General features: G+C 51.1%; 8 protein-coding genes across 8 annotated transcripts; 4 read left to right on the forward strand and 4 right to left on the reverse strand.

Moving 5' to 3' along the window:
• Nucleotides 1-306: 306 nt before the first annotated feature.
• Nucleotides 307-4,234, forward strand: TrAFT101_002239 (uncharacterized protein). The gene is made up of 4 exons (XM_024910942.2): nt 307-581; nt 659-1,019; nt 1,081-3,028; nt 3,107-4,234. The coding sequence occupies exons 1-4, from the start codon at nt 410-412 to the stop codon at nt 3,980-3,982; spliced, it is 3,357 nt and encodes a 1,118-aa protein (XP_024763361.2). The 5' UTR covers nt 307-409; the 3' UTR covers nt 3,983-4,234.
• Nucleotides 4,235-4,406: 172 nt separating this feature from the next.
• TrAFT101_002240 (uncharacterized protein) lies at nt 4,407-7,757 on the forward strand. The gene has a single exon (XM_024903676.2). The coding sequence runs from the start codon at nt 4,547-4,549 to the stop codon at nt 7,475-7,477; it is 2,931 nt and encodes a 976-aa protein (XP_024763362.1). The 5' UTR covers nt 4,407-4,546; the 3' UTR covers nt 7,478-7,757.
• TrAFT101_002241 (uncharacterized protein) lies at nt 7,053-8,843 on the reverse strand. The gene has a single exon (XM_024907869.2). It carries the CDS (start codon nt 8,805-8,807, stop codon nt 7,899-7,901), a length of 909 nt encoding a protein of 302 aa, XP_024763363.2. The 5' UTR covers nt 8,808-8,843; the 3' UTR covers nt 7,053-7,898.
• Nucleotides 8,844-9,109: 266 nt separating this feature from the next.
• On the reverse strand, nt 9,110-12,209 carry TrAFT101_002242 (uncharacterized protein). The gene is made up of 2 exons (XM_024899624.2): nt 10,385-12,209; nt 9,110-10,326 (listed from the first exon to the last, which is right to left on the reverse strand). The coding sequence occupies exons 1-2, from the start codon at nt 11,730-11,732 to the stop codon at nt 9,392-9,394; spliced, it is 2,283 nt and encodes a 760-aa protein (XP_024763364.1). The 5' UTR covers nt 11,733-12,209; the 3' UTR covers nt 9,110-9,391.
• A 613-nt stretch (nt 12,210-12,822) lies between these two features.
• Nucleotides 12,823-14,276, forward strand: TrAFT101_002243 (uncharacterized protein). Its single transcript, XM_024899741.2, has 4 exons — nt 12,823-13,139; nt 13,336-13,458; nt 13,538-14,139; nt 14,208-14,276. Exons 1-3 carry the CDS (start codon nt 12,987-12,989, stop codon nt 13,853-13,855), a joined length of 594 nt encoding a protein of 197 aa, XP_024763365.1. The 5' UTR covers nt 12,823-12,986; the 3' UTR covers nt 13,856-14,139; nt 14,208-14,276.
• A 115-nt stretch (nt 14,277-14,391) lies between these two features.
• TrAFT101_002244 (uncharacterized protein) lies at nt 14,392-15,998 on the reverse strand (the record flags this gene model as incomplete). The annotated part of the gene is made up of 2 exons (XM_024907870.2): nt 14,392-15,208; nt 15,292-15,998. The coding sequence occupies 2 exons, from the start codon at nt 15,996-15,998 to the stop codon at nt 14,392-14,394; spliced, it is 1,524 nt and encodes a 507-aa protein (XP_024763366.1).
• Nucleotides 15,999-17,900: 1,902 nt separating this feature from the next.
• On the reverse strand, nt 17,901-18,869 carry TrAFT101_002245 (uncharacterized protein; the record flags this gene model as incomplete). Its single annotated transcript, XM_066126541.1, has 2 exons — nt 17,901-18,109; nt 18,410-18,869. The coding sequence occupies 2 exons, from the start codon at nt 18,867-18,869 to the stop codon at nt 17,901-17,903; spliced, it is 669 nt and encodes a 222-aa protein (XP_065982644.1).
• A 66-nt stretch (nt 18,870-18,935) lies between these two features.
• Nucleotides 18,936-19,856, forward strand: TrAFT101_002246 (uncharacterized protein; the record flags this gene model as incomplete). Its single annotated transcript, XM_066126542.1, has 2 exons — nt 18,936-18,953; nt 19,419-19,856. 2 exons carry the CDS (start codon nt 18,936-18,938, stop codon nt 19,854-19,856), a joined length of 456 nt encoding a protein of 151 aa, XP_065982645.1.
• Between the last annotated feature and the right edge of the window lie 868 nt (nt 19,857-20,724).

The raw sequence follows: 20,724 nt of genomic DNA on the forward strand, positions 1-20,724 counted from the left end.
GCATGCCCTTTGGCTGCAATAGATACAAGCATTGCAACAATAATATATCTTAAACGGCTGGCGCGATGCTGGATTAGAAATTGACAAATTCCTGCCTTGAAAAGTGACAGATCAGTCAGTTTAAACGGCATCCGCGGATTCCACTAACGGCAGCCGAGCCGCGCGTGTGGCATACCGTACGTGTAAGCTCTAATTCTAAGCTCAAGCCGGCGCTTCAAAGTAGTACCTAGAGTATGTGGCTAAAACAAGTGCTGATGAAGACGTGCTGTCTTGCATAGCGCATGAAAACTACTTCGATTGGAACAACCAAGTCTGGCTGATTCTCAACTTGCAATTTATTCCGTGAACAAAGATGTTACGAATTGGGTGGAAACACCATACAGCTTCTTTCTTACATTAATATTCTTTTATGCAGAAAATGGGATATGCTCAAAGACTCAAGACGAAACTCAAAGGTCAAAATGGAGATAAGGTACTGGAATCCGGTATTAACAAAGCAGCTCCCACGCAGAGGCGCGAGAGCGAACGCGAATCAAAGGCTGTGAATGGATTAAATATCATTGAGATTCCAAAACCCAAAGGTAGATACATCCAAATAACCTTTCTATAGTGTACCTGATGGAAAATGGATGTTTACTGATATAAATTTGACAACAAGGTCTCCCGGTAATCGGAATCCTGCACAAAATCGACTTTGAATATCCACTGGCGTCTCTGATTGAGATAATTGAGCCGCTGGGACCGATATGCCAATTCGCGATTGGAGGCGAATTATTCATATTTGTACAAAGCGCCGAGCTTGTAACCGAACTCTGCGATGAATCAAGATTTCACAAAATTGTAGCAGCCGAATTGGACAAGCTGCGCTACGTCGTTCACGATGGGCTGTTCACTGCGAGGAACGATGAGCGCAATTGGGCAATCGCCCATCGGATTTTGATGCCTGTTTTCGGGACGATCAAGATTCGTGACATGTTTCCAGAGATGAAAGATCTTGCTCAACAGCTGTGTCTTAAATGGTAAGCTTTTGTAGAGTTGATATTTGATGCTTTAAATTGTACTGACGGCTGAGAACCTTAGGGCTCGCTACGGCGAAGATTATGTTATTGATGTTACCTCAGACTTCACTCGTCTTGCCCTCGACACGATCGGCCTATGTGCAATGGGGTACAGATTTAACAGTTTCCATAACGAAGTGATGATACATCCGTTCGTCCATAGCATGGTGAGGATATTGAAAGAGTCCAGCACCCAAGCATCCTTACCGCAGTTCGTCAACTCTCTCCGAAAGAGATCGTGGCACCGATATGAGAAAGACACATCCTACATGAGAGAACTGTGCCGAAAGATTATTCAGGAACGAAAACAACAGAAGGGATCGGAATTCCACGATCTGCTGGGCGCGCTTCTGGAAGGCCGCGACCGCGACACCGGCGAAGGTTTATCCGACGACTCCATTATAGACAATATGATCACATTTCTCATCGCCGGCCATGAAACTACAGCTGGACTCCTATCGTTCACTTTCTACTACTTTATGAAAAATCCTCGGGCAATGGAAAAGGCACGCCAGGAAGTTGACGAAGTAAGCGGAGGCGAGCCAATCACAGTACAGCACCTTTCCAAGTTGGCATATCTCAACGCAGCTCTTAAAGAGAGTTTGCGTCTTCAGCCTACGGCACCTGGTTTTATTTTGGGTTCAGACAAAGATGAGATAATTGGCGGCAAGTATTTGATCCCCGCTAATGTCTCCGTTATCGTCCTACTCTCCCTGCTTCATCAAGAGAAGGCCATTTACGGCGAAGATGCCTCTGAGTTTAAGCCAGAACGAATGCTAGATGAAAATTTCAATAAGCTACCGCCCAATGCTTGGAAGCCATTTGGCAACGGGATGAGAGGATGCATTGGGAGAGCATTTGCAACTCAGGAAGCGCTTCTCATTATTGCGATGCTGCTCCAAAACTTCGTATTTGAGATGGCGGACCCGACGTACGAGCTCCAGATTCGAGAGACTTTAACGATCAAACCCGAAAATTTCAAACTCAAGGCGAAGCTCAGGCGTGGGGGAAACGCAACAGATTTTCAGTCTGAGCTGCAGTCATCAGGTACAAAAACAAAAGGCGTCAGGACCGACTCAGCGGTGTCAATAACTTCGGCACAGGCTGACAAGAAAGATAAAAAACCCCTGACGATTCTCTTCGGATCAAACAGCGGTACTTGTGAAGCATTGGCATACAGATTGGCATCGGACGCTGCTCTTCATGGATTCTACGCAAGGACGATTGCACCAATGAACGCAGCCTGCAACAACCTCCCGAAATCCGAGCCCGTGATAATCCTTGCTGCTTCTTATGATGGCTCGCCCTCGGACAACGCTGTGGAATTCTTCGAATGGCTAAACAAAGTAGAGCCAGACTCCTTGAAAGGGGTTTCGTACACAGTTTTTGGCTGTGGCCACCGCGACTGGGTGGCAACGTTCCAGCGGATTCCCATCCTAATTGATGATCTCCTCGAAAAGGCTGGAGCTGACAGATTCGCTGATAGGGGTCTCGCAGATGCAGCAGTGATGGATCTCTTTGTGGAGCTGGAAAAATGGACCACTGGTGTCGTGTGGCCGGCAATTTCGCAGGCTGAAGGAGGAGGCGATGATGGGGAAAGTCGATTGATCAACTCGCTGCTCAAGGTCGAAGTCTCTCAGCCGCGGCAATTGAGACAGTATTCCCAGTTGGTACAGGCGACAGTGACAGAGTCACGGAGCCTAACGACAGAATCTGCAATTGGGAAGAAGATGCACTTGGGCATTCAGCTGCCTCCAGGAGCGTCATATCATCCTGGTGACCACCTTCTTGTTCTCCCTGCAAATCCACCGCGAGACGTTAAGAGAGTTCTATCGCGTTTCCATTTGGCTTGGGATACTGTCGTGCGAGCTTCAGGTGACGAATCTGTTCATATACCGGTTGAAACGTCGATGACAGCGCATGAGCTGCTGAGTTCATACTTTGAGCTGTCCCAACCAGCAACACCAAGAGTATGTTACGTATCTTTCTTTTCCATTTTAATGGTTTACGCATTACCTCGTTTAGGAATTTGAGTTGACAATAGATAGGATATTCGAGTCCTTGCAGCTGCCGCTACTGAACAGAAGACAAAGCACCTCTTGAGCAGTTTGGCTACAGCGTCCTACGCGGAGGGCATTCATGAGAACAGAGTTTCCCTGCTTGACTTGCTAGAGGAATTCCCAGATATCCCCCTCGCATTTGGAACTTTTGTAGCCCTTTTGCCACCACTGCGCCTACGTACATACTCTATTTCGTCGTCGCCATCTTGGGAGCCGAATCATGCCAGCTTGACGTTTTCGGTATTGGACGAGCCGCCGACTCCGCCCAGATCTAAAAGCTTTCTTGGTGTGGCTTCCAACTATCTTGCCAACTCAACCCCAGGAGACTTGATCCACGTAGCTACTCGCCCAGTCAAGAGCATTTTCCAGATGCCCACCGATTTGTCTAAAGTACCAGTTGTCATGGTTGCCGCGGGGGCAGGTCTTGCGCCATTTATGGGATTTGTCCAAGAACGAGCTTCCCAGCAACGGAATGGAACCGAGCTCGCGCCCGCCGCTCTCTTTTTCGGATGCCGATCATCGCATGACGATTTGTATCACCATGAGCTCGACTGTTTTGAAGAATCTGGAGCAATTCAGGTTTTCCGTGCCTACAGTAGAGAAGACGCTGGCTCCAAGCCAAACATTAGGAAAGGATACATCCAGGATGCTTTGTTGGCGGAGAAGCAGGCATTCCTTCGGCTGTGGAATGACGGAGCAAAGGTTTACGTCTGCGGAGGAGTGAGAATGGCTTCTGGAGTGAAAGAAGCTGTGATGAAACTTGTGTATATGGCTGAGCACGATGCTGCCTCGAAGAGTTTCACGCCGCAGGAGTGGTTCAAGCGGTTTGAGAAGACGCGCTACGCTGCAGAGATTTTTACTTAGCCATTGTGTGACTTTTTTTTTTTCTTTTTCTCTCTCTATCGTATTGGGAGCTATGATAAGTTGATATGTCAGTCCAGTCCTTTTTATCTGCGTACTGTTTGATGGCTTCAGTGTTGTCGCTGCATTTAGTGGCTCCGCTGCAACCGGGCTGCCTTTTCCAAACAACCAGCAATCTTGAACCATTTAAGAGCATAAATGATGAAGCATAACCAGAATTATAGCCAAAAGACATAAATACATAAGAGAATCACCTCCCTACCACAATTTTCTAAACTGAGCGATCGCTCGAGTAGCACTGTGATCAATAGATAGGTAGCCTGATAGCGGCGACGTACGTCACTGAAGGATCACGTGACGATAGCATTCTAAGGGGCGCGTCCCCTTGGCCCCGTAACATCTAAACACGCGTTCACATTAATTTGCAAGGAACGAGGCACCAGCAAAAATTCCATGTTTCAGCGAGGCGCATGCATATCTATGCCTTTGTCACCAGTCGCAAACTCTTCCTCATCCGCTGGCTGAAGTCTCGGTCTTTATGACGGCCTCGGCTTCGACTTCTCTCTAATGTCGAGGGGCGATAGCATCCCCCGGTACACTTATGCGATGGACTTTAACCCCATGGATGAGCAGTCACCTCTCACGGATTTCTGGCAGATGAATGATGGTTTGGATTCCGAAGATGCTGCGGTTATTGCGAGTTTGGCTACTCAAGCTCTGCAGTCAAAATTCGGCTATGAATATGAGGATAGCATCGGAGTGAATGGGCAAGCCGAGGTGGCAAATTATACTGAGAGCCGGTCATCGCCTCAGTCTCAGTATTCAGCCTTCGCCCACGAAGAGCCGGCGGAATCATTTCGGGGACTCATGGAGGATCACGACCGCGGCGCACAGTTTTCGGGACAAGATGCCACATCTGAGTATGACCTGGAGCCAGCCGCTAGAGGCCGCGTCTTAGATAATGTGGCTGGAATCGAGGAGCCAGCTGTGTTTTTGAGGGACTCTGATCTCTCTGACCCCCTCTATTCTTTACTGAATGTGTCTGCAGATATGGATGAGATGAGAGGCACCATGACGGCAAGCCAGATTGTGAATGAAGTACTTCGAAGCTCAGAAATAGCGGCGGCGCAAAGCCAGATGGATGTGAATATACAGGCACTTCACTCGCAGGCGGCACAACTGACGCCACCCGATTCAGAATCTCCTTCTATCGTCGCAGAAGAGCGCGATCACAGAGATCTGGAGGAAGATTTCTTGACCAGCGTCAGTGGACAGCATGGCGACTGCGAGCCCGAAAATGTCGTTATAGAAGAAACTTCACTGGATACCAAGGCACAGCAACAGCTCCAGCTCATGGCGGAATCTAATGAGCGTCCAACCATGGATGAAGGCAGACAGCCGTCCCCACCTCGACCTGCTCCGAGAAAAGTCGGGCGCCCACGGAAAAGCGATGCAGCAGTAGAGCCGCCAGATCTGGCACCGAAGGAATCTGGGGTCACTGAGATAGCTGTGCACGAAAAAGTTCCCATTGAAGGAGATGAGGTGGTAGAGCCGGCAGTGGTTGATGAGGCCGAGATCAACAGAGCTGAAGAGACCCCAGCTGCTAGAAGGCGGGGACGGCCTCGCAAGAGCGAGATCCCAGAGCTGACGCGAGCATCGTCAACGAAGCAAGGACCAGGTCGGCCGCCAAAGTTGGTAGCTCCTGAGGTAGCCAGTGAGTGGACGCCTACTACAGGCAAACGAGGCCGGCCTCGGAAGAGTGATGTGGAAGACCGGTCACAAGTGCACACCAAAGAATCCGATATATCCATAGAAGAAGCACCGATTGCGACATCTGCTCCAGGCAAAAGGGGACGACCTCGGAAGAGTGAAGTGGAAAACGAGCCTCAAGTACACGCCAAAGAATCCGATATACCCACAGAAGAGACATCGGCTGCGACACCGGCTGTAACACCGGCTGCAGCCAAAAGGGGACGGCCTCGGAAGAGTGAAGTGGAAAACGAGTCACAAGTACACACCAAAGAATCCGACATACACGCAGAAGAGGCACCAGCTGCAACACCAGCTGCAGCCAAAAGAGGACGACCTCGGCGGAATACCCTGGTAGACGTATCACAGGCGCCAACTAACGAATCTCAGCTACCTGCAGTTGAAGCATCAGTTTCAACACCATCTTTGACCAAAAGAGGACGGCCACGGAAGAGCGAAGTGGTTAACACAGCACACAATCCCACTGATGAGCATACATTGGCCGCCACCGAAGCAGCAAGCTCAACGCCAGCACCGAGCAGACGAGGGCGGCCACGAAAGAGCGAGGTGGTGAGCACAGCACAAAATCTTACCGACGAACATGCACTATCCGCTGCCGAAACAGCAACTTCAACACCAGCTCCGAGTAAAAGAGGACGTCCGCGAAAAAGTGACGCGGCCCAGGAGTCAGCCAACGAGCCTCAGCCATCCATTGTCGAAACACCAACCGTAACGCCGGCTTCGGGCAAAAGAGGACGACCGCCAAAAAATGCCAGGGCATCAGCCACTACTACCGAAGCGCGTGCGGTGCCAGAAGTACAAGCAGAATCTGAAATATCAACCACTGCAGATATCGCAGCGCCTACTACAGAAACCATAGAGCAACGAAATCCACCTTCTCAACAAGATGATGCGTTGGAAGGACTACATACTTATTCTCCACCTACAGCACCTGCCCAGAAACGAGGCAGAGGCAGACCGTCCAAGAACGATATCTCGGTTAATACAGCTACGGGCCTAGAGACTGCCACAAATGATGAGGAAGCTGAGCCACAGGGATCGAAGTCTGAGCATATGGCAGATGTAGTAGAGGACATAGCTGTGGATGGGAACTCTGGGCCTGAGGCGGTACAAGAAGATATAGAAGCGACACCTGCAAGGAAACGGGGCAGGCCAAAATCTTCAGCTGCGAATAAGCCTTCACTTATGATACCTGCGCCTGTCACGGCTTCAGCGAAGAAACGTGGTAGGCCACCAAAGGCAGCTACTACCGCGGATTCGGCTGAGAAGCTTGAAGAACCTTCCCAGCCGGAAGCTCAAGGGAGCGAAGAACGCATGGCTAAACGAAGGCGCACGGATTCTGACATAATCATGGAAGATCCCCCCAAAGAACCTCAACCAGAGGTTCAGGAAGAACGGCCGGCAAGCGTGAGAGAGCGGAGAGTATCATTTGCAGCAGGCACCAAAGCACCGAAGGAGCTAGTTCCGATCAAGTTTACGCGACGCAACTCTGATTCTGCAGGGTCAAGGCCAGGTTTTATTTCCATCAATATACAACGAAAACCACAGTTTGGACAGGCGGATAGTTCGAAGGGGACTGCAGGTTTGGAGATGCCTGAAAAGAGGACGGTGACGCAGCAAACCGAGCTGTTTATATCTGGGCTACCGAAGCCCACGATCGAAAGCGTGTTTGACAGAAAGAAGCTTGGGAAGAGGCCTAAAACGTACGGTAAACGGCTTAAGAAGTGATTCGTGTACAATGTACAATAGACGTCTTGGATGGACGAAATGCGATTTTGTGTATTATGATTATGAACATGGCGGTTCAATATTTCCCTTCTTCAGGAATAGGGCGCACGCGGTTTAAAACAAGGCAATGGAGACGCGGCTCATTTGGAATTTAACGTTCAGTCTGATATCGCATCAAGCGAGCAGACATATGATGAAAACAATTATATAGACGAGAAAAAGATACAGAAAAGTTGGTTTGCTGACCTATCCCATGCCTTATGAGCCGCCATGTTGTGATATCTTATTAATACCACATAATGAATTACCATCCAGCTGCTTATAACTAACTCATGTGCCTTCATATCGACATGTATTCATCTCTCATTACTGCTCATATAGCAATAGTAGCCTATTTTTTCAAAGACTCATTACATCCCCCTTACTTGCGGCAAATAATCTCGCCATGAAGAACGGAAAACCACGCCTCCTCCTCATTACCCCAGTTCCTCCAAGCCGCCGAAGCCTTCTCCAGCCTCTCCTGGGTCCCCGTGCCATTCTCAATCGCCGTCTTTGCAAATGACGACGCCACGGTCCTCTCTGCCCACAAGCCACTCCACCACGCAACCTCTTCCTTTGTGCTGTAGCACCAGGTGCTTGAGCCGCTGGTCACGGCGCTCGGCGAGAAGCCCGCCTTCTTGGCCCAGGTGTGGATCATGCGGCCTGCGTTGGGCTCGCCGCCGTTGGACCGCGCGTTGGCCGAGTAGAATGCCAGCCAGTCCTCCATGTCTTCCACGGCGGGGTACCAGATGAAGCCGCCAAAGTCGGACTCCCTCGCGGCGACGATGCCGCCCGTCTTGGCCACTCTTCGCATCTCCCGCAGGATGTTTACGGGATCCTTGACGTGCTGGAGCACCTGGTGGCAAAACACCACGTCAAAGGTCTCGTCGGCGAACTGCAGCGCATTGGCGTCTCCCTCTACAAATTCGACGTTTGTCACGCCCTTTTCCTTTGCAAGTTCGCGGGCCTGCACCAGGACCCCGGCGGCATTCTCCAGGCCCGTGATGTGGCCCTGCGGCACGTACTTGGCAGCCAGGTCGACGGTGATGGTTCCCGGGCCGCAGCCGACGTCGAGCACCTTCATGTCCGGCTTGAGATGGGGAAGAAGATAGGCGGCCGAGTTGGCTGCCGTGCGCCAGGTGTGCGAGCGCAGCACAGAGGCATGGTGGCCGTGCGTGTAAGTGGCGCCCTCGGTCTTGGACATGGCAGCGATGTGGTGGTTTTTTCTGACTTGTATGCAACGAGAGGTGATGAAGGATGGGCGGATGAGGAAATTGAGGCTGAGAGGCATGTGATGGCCCTTTAGGTTTTTGTCTAAGGCAGATAGTGCTGACCAATGATACAAGATGGTCCCTTTTCATAAGGGGCTTTTGTGAAATTTGGAGATGCTCTTATACCTTATACTCCAAAGGTACGGAGTACCTCTTTACGTAGGCCTCAGCCCAAATTCCGCTGGGCCCGATATCGGAGATGCGGCGCGCTCTTGTGTTGCGGATTGTCGCCGACTTTGATCAACATTTTATCAATTTTCACTTTGAATACAACGTCATTTGGGGATGGATCCATGAAGCTATGATTTTAATTTGACGGCGTTTGCTACTGGATACGGGATGGTTGCACCTTCTAGGAGGGGAAAGGCTAGAGGGGGGCACGGCAGTCGAGTTGAAGATTTGAAGGAGATGATGTGCAATTGGATGATTAATGGCACCGGAGCAAGAAACTTGTACATTGTAAAAGTGGGAGTTGATACTTTTGGATAAAACTATTTAGTGTATTTTATTGTTTCTCCGAGATAAGAGTCCGTCCAACTACTCCTAAGAATCAAGGTGCTCTCTTTTTGCTAGGATGCCCGTGTAAGTTAAAACTTGGTGCCACCTAATCATACAAGTCTTTGTCAATGTCTTGCTCTTTAGACGCATGCGGATTTGTCACTCTGATTCCACTCTCCAGTCTATCCAACGTCATTGCATATCCTTTGTGGCCGCACCAGCTCTGTACCATGCGCACCGCATTCTTGATCTCTCGGCCATTGAGCTGCCACAGGGATAGCTGGTATATATCAACATCTCGAAGCGGTGTATCCAATGCTACCTCTTTAGAAGAGATGTCCTCATTAGCCTCTTCATCTTGCGTTAGGCCAACGTCTTTAAGTTCTGGTAGTCGCTGCAGGAACTTGCGCCAGACAGTCTCGCGCGCTTCCCTGCCGAGCGACTGGAAGAGGAGATGCAAGCTGACTCTGCTGCGGAAAGCGGCATCGATTGTATGATAAAGATTTGTAGTGAGGAAGATGATGCCGCGGAAGTATTCTAGCTCCCGGAGAAAGATGCTGACCAATTCGTTGCGGCGTATGTCGTTGGGGTTACGCTCAGCCATGAACACGTCGGCTTCATCTAGTAAGATGACTGCGTTCCAGTCCGTGGCCATTTCAAACACCCGCTTGATGTTGGCGCCGAGATCCGAGGCGCTGATTCCGAGATCTTCGGCCTGGAGATAGAAAAGAGGTCGATGAGTACGGTCGGCGACTGCCTCTGCTGTGAGGGTCTTGCCGGTGCCTGGTGGGCCTGAAAGGAGGATAATAAGACCTTGGCCTTTACCGACAATGACATCTTCCAGGGGTGCGGGACGTGTGGAATTTGAAACTGTTAAAGCGGATGAAGATGCCTTTGATGCTGCCGAGGCGACGCGATGGTGAGGATTGTGATTCTGAACAAAGGAGAGGACGAGGTCCTTCTGCTGGTCGTCGTAGACTAGATGTGAATACGCTGTATCGTTCCAAATCATGGGTTCGACATCCTCGATGTAAAATTCCACTGTTTGAATGCATTGTTAGCCAGCTCGGCCAACCGCCGGAGGATATCTATCACCTACTCCACATCTTGTTCTTCAAGGCATATCCACCAAGCATTGCGGAAATAAAGCAAATGTCGTCTGCTCGAGACTCCATATACTGTTTATTCTTTAAAAATTCCTTTTCTCCCAGTCGTCGGATAGCAGCTTGTTTCTCTGAGTCATTGTCCAGCAAGTCTGTATCGGAATCAGAAGTCGAGCTGGAGTCGGCGTCGAATGCACCCCAACCCCTTGATTGGTCGTTGGTGACATGCGCCCGCTTATCATTCTCTCTCTTGCCTTGAGTCAGGTGATATTTGTTATACCCAACAGCATCGAGGAGAATGCGGCCCTCGACATTGTGCTTCTCAATACCGGCACTTCCATCATACAGAGCGATTCCGTTGTATAAGCGATACTCGAGCCCTTGAAGATCGAGAACTTTGCGGCCACGAACGGTCAGGCGCTGCCTGATGTCTTGTGCATCCTGATGGAAATCTAGCGGGTAGTGTCCAAGCTCGAGGATCGGCTTGTTGCCTTCGAATTCATAGATTGAGAGGCCCCGCTCTTGCCAGACAAACTTTTCGCCGTTGAATTTGAGAATCTTGACCCTTATTTGCAATGCGTTGCCACAGGGCGTGCTGGCGTAGGCAGTGCTTTCAACCTTGGCAAGAAACTCTGCATTGATTCCAAAGCTGTATACCGTGGAGCCTCTGGGGAATAATGTCCAGGCTGTTCTGAAGTCGACCAGATGGCTGGTCTGGATATTTCGCCTCTTGATCGTCATCTCGCGAAACAGGTCATCCAAGACTTGGATAAATAGCTTCAGGTAAGACTTTAGCTGCTCAGAGTTGTCAGTCTTCTTGTACAGCTCCCTGATGTCATCTTGGCAGAACCAGAGGCAGCGAAAGGGCTCTTCAAAGCTGGCCGCCTCGTTGACATCAAGATGGCAGTTTTCCTTCTTTACAATTGGCGCCAGCGCGGCCACGAGCGTGTGATTCTGAACCTCAATCTTGAAATACTTGAGCGGGACGCGTCCCGAGATGCAAGGCTTGTGATGGTCTCTGACTTTGTACACCTTGATGGCGACGCGGTCCTGCGCGCGAGCTGCGGATTTGGACATTTGCTTGGGCGGATAGTCGACCCATTCATGGCGCGAGTGGAGGTCTGAAGTGTTCTTGTCGTAGAGGGTCTTGACGATGGGGCTGGCGCCAAAGTTGGGATCTTTGTCGCTGCCATCAGCTCCATCAGCGGCGACTCCATCCTTGCCATCTTTGGCGGCTCTCTTGGAGAATGTAGCGTCTTTGACGGGGAAGATTTTGCAGCGCCATTTCCAAGCAAAGTCGGAGACTGCCTCGCGATCAATGTCTGTGATGTCGCTGAAGCGCATGTTGGGCGGCGGTTGGGAGGATGAATCAATGAATCAATATGTCAATGAATGAATCAATCAACGAATGAAGGTGAAGACGCGTCAAAAGTTTCACGTCTGCGACAGAGAGAAAACAACAACTGCCCTCCAAAACATGTGCATTTTTTGCGCGCCGCACATCGCTATGCCCCCTTATATACATCGTGGCCTCACATTGGCCGGGCTCGCGCAGCTTGCATATGGCTGCCTTGGAAGGATGCCTTGCGTGCTGCCTGCGAGGCTTCATCCATCCAACCACGGCGCTGGATTGGCTCTCGAATGCTACCCGAGAGTTTCGTGGCTGAGGGCGGCCAAGGAAGCAAGGCGGGATCTGGATGCCGTATAATGTATAACTGATGTGTAATAGCGGGAGAAAAGAAAGAAAATAACTTTGCGCAGAGGCATTCGCGCGTAGCATGGTGCAGGGCAAGGTTCCTGCACGAAGGAGAGTTCCATGCTAGAAGCCGTCGTCCACTACTCGGTATTGATGTGCTCCATCCAAGTCCATCTCCCCGGATCGTGGGGCCGATCTAGGCACGGCTGGATGGATATTGCCAGCTCCACTTGCCCAGATACAGCACCCGAGCTTGTGCACGGAATAGGCAAAACAGGCCCCCCATATGTGTGCCGCATGTTGGTGCTGGAATAGGTGAGGCAGACACAGCGAATTGCCGCTTGCTATCAAGTAACTTGCATATTTGCATATATTGCGAAGAGTCCTTTGGAAGAGGCAGATGATGTCAAATAGGTATCCATACGGCCAGTCTAACGGCACCTCAAGCATATAGAGCTCACGCATATCTAGATCTATGGATATCGGGTAAACTTGTGCATCATTTCAGGTGCGAGATGCTCTGTAATGGACAACATGCCATACACGCCCTGCTTGCTACATTCTAAACTTTGCATCTACTAATCTGTCCATATATCTGCATAATCTCGTCCGTGTCTCTCCTAGTCTACTCAAATACATGTTTTGCATACCATAAAAAGGCAACGATCCAAATTTACTGCACATTCTGTTCGCAGCTCGACCCGCTTCTCTGCCATCTCATCTTGGCTGAACACGGATGGCCGGCCTTTGCATCGGTTACAGTGCCAGCAACGAAATTTCGTACGGAGAAAACACCCCACCATGCTTGTAGATTCAACCCCACCATCGCCATTTTGCTGTGACAGAATCTTGCAACCTCTCTTCACGCTCTCCGCCGTTTAGCCGCCTGTTCCCTGCCCGCCATGTCCCTCGAAACAGTCGTGCTCGAGCACGCGCCGTCGTCGTACAAAGTCTACCTCGCTCTCTTTCGCAACGTCCGCAACTCCGGCTTCTTGCACCAGCAGCTGCTCGCGCGAAATGCCGATTTCGAATATGCCTTTATCGACGCTTCTACGGTACGTTGTTTCGACGCATAGCGAGCCTGTTTAGATGCTGCGCTGTGATGTGATGTGCGCCGGCGGCCATCTGCAAAGTTGTGTCTCTGGGGTCCAGCACCAATCCATTGCCGAGCTCAATATAGCAGGCGACAAAAGTAGATCCAAGTTTAGAGGGGTAGTAAAAGCTCGAGATTGCTAACTTGGCTACCGGCAGATCGTCTCGCGCGTTCATCTACTTTCGGCGGTATTCAAGGCAGTAAACAACTCAGTCAATGGAGCACTAAAGACGCCCAACGTGCATTCAGAAACGGTTGTATCATTGAGTGCTTCCAATAACGTGAGCGAGAGTTTTAGGCTAGCTATGTTTGGGTGGCTACCGACCAAGTCTCAGTCTCAGAGGGCTAATTTATATGCAGATTTCCGAAGCATATCGACGCTTTGGAGTTTCACCGTCCACTACCGATCTCTTCGTTGTCAAAATCACCTTTCCGAGCGACAGCAGTCCCGTCCCAGTATCGGCAGACGCTATTTCTCAGCACTTAAAGGACAACGTTGAAGGAGACATCGTGCCTCCCACCAATGAGATTGTCTCGAGTATTGCAGACGTCAAGGCCATTCGTAAGAACTATAAGCTTAATGGTTTAGCTTGGCTAGACACTATCAAGGACGAGGTGGTCAAGCGTGAGGAGATTGAGAAGCTGGTCTTGAGTGGCATGGCACTGCGGGGTCTATGAGGGGCCCCCATGAATTGCTATATGGATGGTAATCAGAGAGCACCGATGCGACTTCAGTTGCTACAGGCCGCTTCACGCCTGACAACTCTGTTTACGACGGTACTTGGGCGCTTCTTAAGCTCAGCGGGCTGGGCATAGCGAGGAGCTTGGGGTAGGGACGAATGAAGAGTGAAAGAAAGAGAAAGAGAAAGAGATACAAAATGATATAAACGGAAAAGATTTGGATAATAAGAAGGGGAGTGAGTAAGAAAAGGATAAAAGTTGGACCACAATATGCAAAATCAGTAAGTTTATTAATCCTCTGCAAACTCCCTATAATCTCGCATAAACTATACTCATCATACTTTACTAGACACTCTAATAATCATTCTACCACCGATTTCTCGTTTAGTGTTACTAAAAGCCACCAAACTCCAAACTGTGCAATATCGCTGGTATAAAAAAAAGACAAAAAAAAAAAAAAAAAGGCCCAAGTTGCCAAACTCCTTTCCAAAAAACATCCCGTCTTTACACATCCACATGCTCTATTTCTCTATTCATGCCATGCCAACGACGCTCTTGCATCGCCTGACCAGCTCTCCCCACATAGCGTCTCTTCCGTTTCTGGTGCGCTGGACAGCGTCCTTGTTCTCCTGAGCGCGACGTAAAAGATACTTCATGCACTCGCCGGTGGTGCCCCAGACAAGATACTTGTAAACGGGCAGCGGTCGAGCGTTGGCGTTTTCCTTCTGGGCCGATTGGCTCGCCTCGACAAGCTCGCAGCTCACCTCGTCAGCCATGCCCTGAAGCTGGGCAAAGGCAATGTCGGACTTGGCGCCGCCGGCATCGCAGATTGCTCTGGCTCGTCGCACGGACTCGACGTTGTGGGTGGCCAGCACGATGTGCGCATTGGGGAATTCGCCTTCTCCCTGGACGGTGACGGACCATTGCCTGGCCAGGATGCTCGCCGCAATGCTGTTGTAGCAGGCATCCGTATCCTCCTTGGTGTCATGGAAGCACTGCCGGGGATCAGAGCCCAGGTATGCACCACGCACCAGCTTCACGCCGAGAGTGAAACCCTCCCTTTGCGCGTCGGCCAGATGTCGTGATACCACAGCGGGGCAGTTCTTCTTGTATGCCTGATAGGTGCCGTAGATGGTGGCAGTTTCTGGGGAATCGTTGTACTTGCGGGCGAATTTCATGGTCCAATCGTCGATACCATCCTGCAGCATGTCCTGCTCAGCGTCGAAAAGGAGGCGCACGCCACGGTCACGAGCGAGCTCGCAGATGGCGTCAATGGATTCGCCCAGATGCTGAGAGGGCGGGAGTCGGTTCTTGAGTTGGTGGAGAGCAAGACTACCAGCGCCAGTAAATCTAGATGGTGACTTCTGTTAGCAACCAATTGTTCAAGAACAATAGAAGGAAAAAAAAATTATGCGGTTTGAAGAGATACATACTTGAGAGCAACAAAGTCACCCGGCTCAGCCAGACGAACCGTCTCCAGAGTTCCATCTCTCCAGGGGTTAATCTCCTTTTCGATGTCCCGGGCCGTTTCCTCGCCCAAGTTGGCCTTGGCCATGTCTTTGGCATCGCTGCTTTCCAGGACGACCTCCTTGGCGTAGCCCAGAATGACGCCCGTGAAGCCGATGTCCTTTAGCCGACTGATGGTAGCCCGCACCTCGGCCGCATTCTCGCCGGCGCAGAACTGGGCGTAGAATGACTTTTTCAGGAAGAATCTCAGAAGGGGATTCTTGTCAGGATTCAGGATGGGGTTCTTGGCGTGGGCGAGCGCCACCATGATGCGCAGCGAGGGAGGCAGCAGGATGGGAGACGAGGAGACCACGGTTGTTGCCAGCGAGCGGAGGATCATGCTGAGCGGCAGGACTGACAGCGGCGCGCGGTTGGAGGCCACGTCCTGGGGTGGCAGAGGAGGCAAAGTTCCTGGGATATCTGCGACGGTGGAGGTGCGTCGCTCAGACGAGTGGATGCTGCGCCGTGAGTGGTGCTTTCTTGTCATGTTTGCCATGGCGAAGAGACACGAGGATGATGTCGGTGATGCCAACGATGAGGTTCTGAGCAGGGAGATGGAGGAGGTGGTGGAGGAGAGGGAAGCAGTCCGGTGGCCGGGCAGGCGAACCGCCCGTCGACCTGGGACGGAGAGCATGATAGGCCGACCGACAGAGAACAAAAGGAGGAGTAGGAGGGATAGCTGCACTGTAATCAGGTGTGCGGTTTGTGCTGCGGTTTCTAGCAAACCAGATTCGGGCGTGAGAGCTGCTGATAGTAAGTGGCTGACGCGGTGGGTGTAAGACGAGGCTTGCTTTAGTGGCGCAACAATACGCAATGCAATCAGGTATATAGATGTATAGTTTAAGCGGCTGAAGATGAAAATCAGAAAAGTATAATGCGGTTCTGCAAAGGTTCAATGCAGGTCCGGTTTGATAAGTAAGGGCTAGGAAAGGGTTCGTGAGGAAGAGGGAGAGAGATAAGGCAGTTGGTATATATAGAGAGATGGAGAGAAAGCTTCGACACTACGAGAAGGAAAACAACGGGATGTCTTTTTATTAATGTATCCAGGGACAGGCACGAAGCGCCGCTATCTATCGAGCCAGTCCAGGGCCTATCCAAAGCCACCCGGCAGCTACGGAGGGCCGAAGAGAGGCGAGATCTCGCTGCTCCAGGGCCAGAGCTCTGCTTGGATGGTCACCCTCCTCCGATTGCCGGTGCCCGCCGCCATCAAATCATGAGAGCTTCGATTTGTCCAGCCCAATCCAACACGCCATGTACCGCTGCACACAAAACACAGCGGAGACATACGAACTAGCACTTGCATGGGCCTAATTTAATTGCCTGGAAGAAGAAGAGAGAAAAAAGGGCCCGCCCGTCTGGGAATCGCCTCCTCCACAAAAGTCCGTGTCAGGCCGCTGCAGAGGGGAGCTGGAACGCATCCCAGATATCAGAGATGCTGCAGCTGGGTTGGAGATAAGCCTGTCGTTGGCGAGAGGGGCGCGATAGGCATCACGTGGGAGCGTTTGGGGGCAGCGAGCTTGCTGGGATGCAGCCGAGAGTAGCCGCGGGCTAAGCAGGCGGCGGCGTCGACGTGGAGCTGGGCGCGATGCTAAAGTCCGCTGGGACTGGCGATGGCGATGGAGCCGCAGAGGCCAGAAATGCGGGTTTGCGGCGGGAAGGCCAGAAACCCTGTGCGAGCCAGTGCCGCTAGGTTGCCCTTTGGCGTTGCGCTGCCCCCACGCTCTTCCCCAGCGTCGCGGCTTGCTTCGTCTATGTGATATTAAGGTACTAGGCTCGTATTACATACAGCAGGACTATACATGGTATTATGGAGTAATGTACACACAATGTGATGCAGGAGAGGGAGAGAGAGAGAGAGATGCTGCAAAAGCTCCGATACGGCCTGGGGTCGTCGTTCTCGACCTGCTGCAAAGGGGGCATCGTGAGTGAGGGGATGCACGGCATTGTCAGGTGAACGTGGGATCTGGTTCGATGCGGTAGTGGTAGATGCGGTAGTAGTAGTAGTACAGAGTGGTAGGTAAGACATGACATCAGGAAGCATCCAATGGCTTTCTTCTTCTGCGTCATCTCATACAGGAATATCGCTATTTTCAATGCAGGCGAGGATAGCGCGCTTGAGTCCGCGATCCATGATATAGTCCCAGCATTCCCCTTTTCCTTCTTTTCCTATTGATTGGTTGCTTGGTTGAGTGTGTGCAGCAACTGTATAATAGCTGCATGGCTGTGGAATGAGAGCTGTCCTTGCCGGTTCAAGCACCATCAAAGCTGAGCTTGTCGACTTGGCATCAAAAGATCAGCGGCGTTGGCCTGGGACAATGGACGTGCTGGATATCTCTTGATTCGTCTGCACGGAACGCATGACGTCGCCTTCATATCGGCCTCTTCTCTTCGCCTTCACCTCCTGCTGGCACTGTTACTCGTTACGAGCATGATGAATGATGAACAAAGACTTCCAGCCTCGGGGATGAGACGATCCCCACTGCGCTCAGACGACGAGGGAGCAGGCGCGGCTGCTTACGGCGATGGCTGGTTGGTTCTAGACATTGGCATCATTGCTGTCGTCGCTCCTTTCGTCGCTGATGCCGCCTTCGCGTGACCTAGAGCCAAACCGACGTCGGATCAGCTCCACATACCCAATCGGTCTGCCACGGGCTAAGCCCACGAGATCCTGGACCCCTCCGTAGGCCAGGCCAAAGACCAGCCCGTACTTTGCGGTGCGAGCAGCGGTGGAAAGCGAGAATCGATCTGTAAGCCCAGGTGCCGGCCGATGGTCGGCTTTCTGTTAGCTAATGGTCCCCACGGTCTTGATTTCCTTTCCTGGCATTTCTTTGCAACTTTTTTTTTTCTTTGGCGCCACACGATCTTAATCCGATGATTGCCAGTATAGCGTGGGGAACTCTGACATGCCAAAGCGCGAGCCGGTGAAAGCCAGACCTGACTAGTCTGGTTCCATTCACCTTTAGGACAGCGGGAAGAAAATAAGTCGTAGAGCAGGGATTCCAGAATAGTGGAAGAAAAAAACACAAGGAAATTAGACAAACTCACGCCAGAGTGAAAATGCTCCCGCCACGGTAAGCGTCGCCACGACGGTCGAAAACATGTCGCTGCTGCCCCGATAACGGTCCACCGTGCTCTCCAAAGACAAGGCCATCAGACTCCAGAAGCCCGTCTTGAGCCCCATTCGGAACCCCTCGCGGATGCCGCCTTGCATGGCGTGATAATTCTTGGACTTGTGGTAGAGATACCAGCCCGCTGTGGTGTCGGGCATTTTGTGCGCATGCTCTGCGCGGAAGCGTAGCTGTGCCATCTGTCCGCCTTGGACTGCCCCGAGAGTGAAGCCGACGAAGCTGGAGGCTACAGAGCCGAGAAGGAGGCGGCTGGGCGTCATGATGGCCAGGCGTGGATGTGACTCGGCAGGGAAAGCGGGCTGAGCCTGGGGAGCATTGGCAGCCCTTGATCGAGGAGCGCTGAGGAGAATTCCATCGCTGCCCGAGGATCTCGCCATGCTTGTAGCTGTGGTTCTGTGACGGTGGATGAGCTGTGGATGAACGAGATCTCCGTAAAGCCCTCGATGGCAGACGATATCCCGGTCCCCAGGCGCAAAAGGAGCTTCTCTGCGAATTGGCGGTCCTCCTGTATTAATCGAGCGTACGTTGCTGCACTGTTCTGATCTGCTATGGCAATCGCATCGTTAAATTGTCGAATCGCATGTCAATCAAGCTATGCACAGAGTAGCGGCATATCAAATACAGATAAGGATAAGGCCTCTGCTCTCCGTATCGCAGGTTTTTCCGTGTGCCATGTCGCTCATTTGCTTTGCCTGAAAAGCACTTAACGCGCTTTCACGTGACTTCGCGCCCAAATCATCGCCGCTCAACTCAGTTCACTCTTGATGAATCGCATTCATCACGCTTTACTCCATTCTTCGTGATCAAGCGACAGCTTGAAAAGACTCAGAGTGTAATTCATTGCAACGAGTGAGGACTTTTTCAGTCACATCAAGATGGTATATTCCCCCCTCACGCGGGAACTGCCACAATGCTAAACCTGGTAGCCGCCCGCTGATGCTGATGATGCGAACCTCTCTGTGAGATTCAAATACGGCATCCATACAATCTTCATCTTCGTCGACGCCCTGGCTCCATTTTCATCCGTGACCGAAGAGCTATTGGCGGTTCTTAGAGAGAGATACCCCGATGGTCTAATAAAGTCAAATTCATCACCAGACGAGAAGACGCCGATACCAGACTCAGCAAATGTCACATATGGCGTTCTCCAGGTGCCTACCGACCCCTCCAGAGGATGGAAGGTGCTGAACCTTGGAGAAGATGCTTCCAACACCCCGACAAAATGCGGACTGAAGGACAATAGCATTGTTGCGTTTGCGTTTGAGAGCCATGATGGCGAGGGTGATGACGACGAGGAAGAAGAGACGGTGTTTACGGTAGAGTGGCCGCAAGAGGATGAAGAGCTATACGATGAGAGGGCTTGAATGAAACGTGAAAGTCTTTTTGGTGCTGCTTTTCATTTTGGCTACATACCCAATAATCATCGCACAGCGTCTGCTCATTTTTGTAAAGTCAATGAGTCATACATAATACCACTTCGTTTCTGACTTTCGATTAACTTGGGTGTACTGGTGGCTGTCTTTGATGGGCTTCCTAAGGATCTTGGAACAGATTGCTTCTTCTAAATGTTGAAGGAAAACTCGATTCTGATGAAGGGGGGCAATTGGCTATATCACGTTGCGCCATCAGGAGAGGGTCGGATAGGAATGAGCACATCTTCAGCTCCTAGTTCATATTCAACAAGGTCTGATAGAAGGCCCCCCAGCTGCAGTTAGATGTCATAGCTAAGGAAAGAAATGAATTAAAATTAAATTTTATTTAATCATCGCAGGACCGTCGCGATTATATCTATCCCAAGATTTACTAGTTATACGATAAATGAATCAAATATAAACCTTTCTCTCCAAAAGACCAATCCTTGCAAGAAAAGAAAAACCACTTCTTAAACTTCAAGCCTAAAAGGATGGAATCGTGGCGCCGTATTTCTGTCGCAGGAGAACCGAACCAAGTAGGGCAATTCGGTGGTGTTGGACGACAAGAACGTGGTGCCATCTAGCGCCACCACGTTGATACCGAACTCAGCGATACTCGGTCCCTAGCCATAAAAGTTACAAAATGCATAGTATTGACCTTCTCGCAGATTGATAGTGTAGTGCCCCGCGCGGGGCCGTTGTCGTAAGAGCCTTTGCATCGGCATTAACCCCGGTCCATCGGGAGTAGGCCGTGGGACCAACCCAGATGAAGGCGGCGTCATCGACCTCGCTAAGAATGGAGGTGTACGAGCCTGTCTGG

The sequence above is a fragment of the Trichoderma asperellum genome, chromosome 1 (assembly GCF_020647865.1).
Source record: "Trichoderma asperellum chromosome 1, complete sequence".
NCBI lineage: Eukaryota > Fungi > Ascomycota > Sordariomycetes > Hypocreales > Hypocreaceae > Trichoderma > Trichoderma asperellum.

Coding starts and splice junctions, on each gene's coding strand:
- TrAFT101_002239 (XM_024910942.2), top strand. CDS start 410: ATGCAGAAAATGGGATATGCTCAAAGACTCAAGACGAAACTCAAAGGT. Junction 582..658: donor TGAGATTCCAAAACCCAAAG/GTAGATACATCC, acceptor TTTGACAACAAG/GTCTCCCGGTAATCGGAATC. Junction 3,029..3,106: donor CCCAACCAGCAACACCAAGA/GTATGTTACGTA, acceptor GACAATAGATAG/GATATTCGAGTCCTTGCAGC.
- TrAFT101_002240 (XM_024903676.2), top strand. CDS start 4,547: ATGTCGAGGGGCGATAGCATCCCCCGGTACACTTATGCGATGGACTTT.
- TrAFT101_002241 (XM_024907869.2), bottom strand. CDS start 8,807: ATGCCTCTCAGCCTCAATTTCCTCATCCGCCCATCCTTCATCACCTCT.
- TrAFT101_002242 (XM_024899624.2), bottom strand. CDS start 11,732: ATGCGCTTCAGCGACATCACAGACATTGATCGCGAGGCAGTCTCCGAC. Junction 10,327..10,384: donor CTTGAAGAACAAGATGTGGA/GTAGGTGATAGA, acceptor GCATTCAAACAG/TGGAATTTTACATCGAGGAT.
- TrAFT101_002243 (XM_024899741.2), top strand. CDS start 12,987: ATGTCCCTCGAAACAGTCGTGCTCGAGCACGCGCCGTCGTCGTACAAA. Junction 13,140..13,335: donor CCTTTATCGACGCTTCTACG/GTACGTTGTTTC, acceptor GGCTACCGGCAG/ATCGTCTCGCGCGTTCATCT. Junction 13,459..13,537: donor CATTGAGTGCTTCCAATAAC/GTGAGCGAGAGT, acceptor ATTTATATGCAG/ATTTCCGAAGCATATCGACG.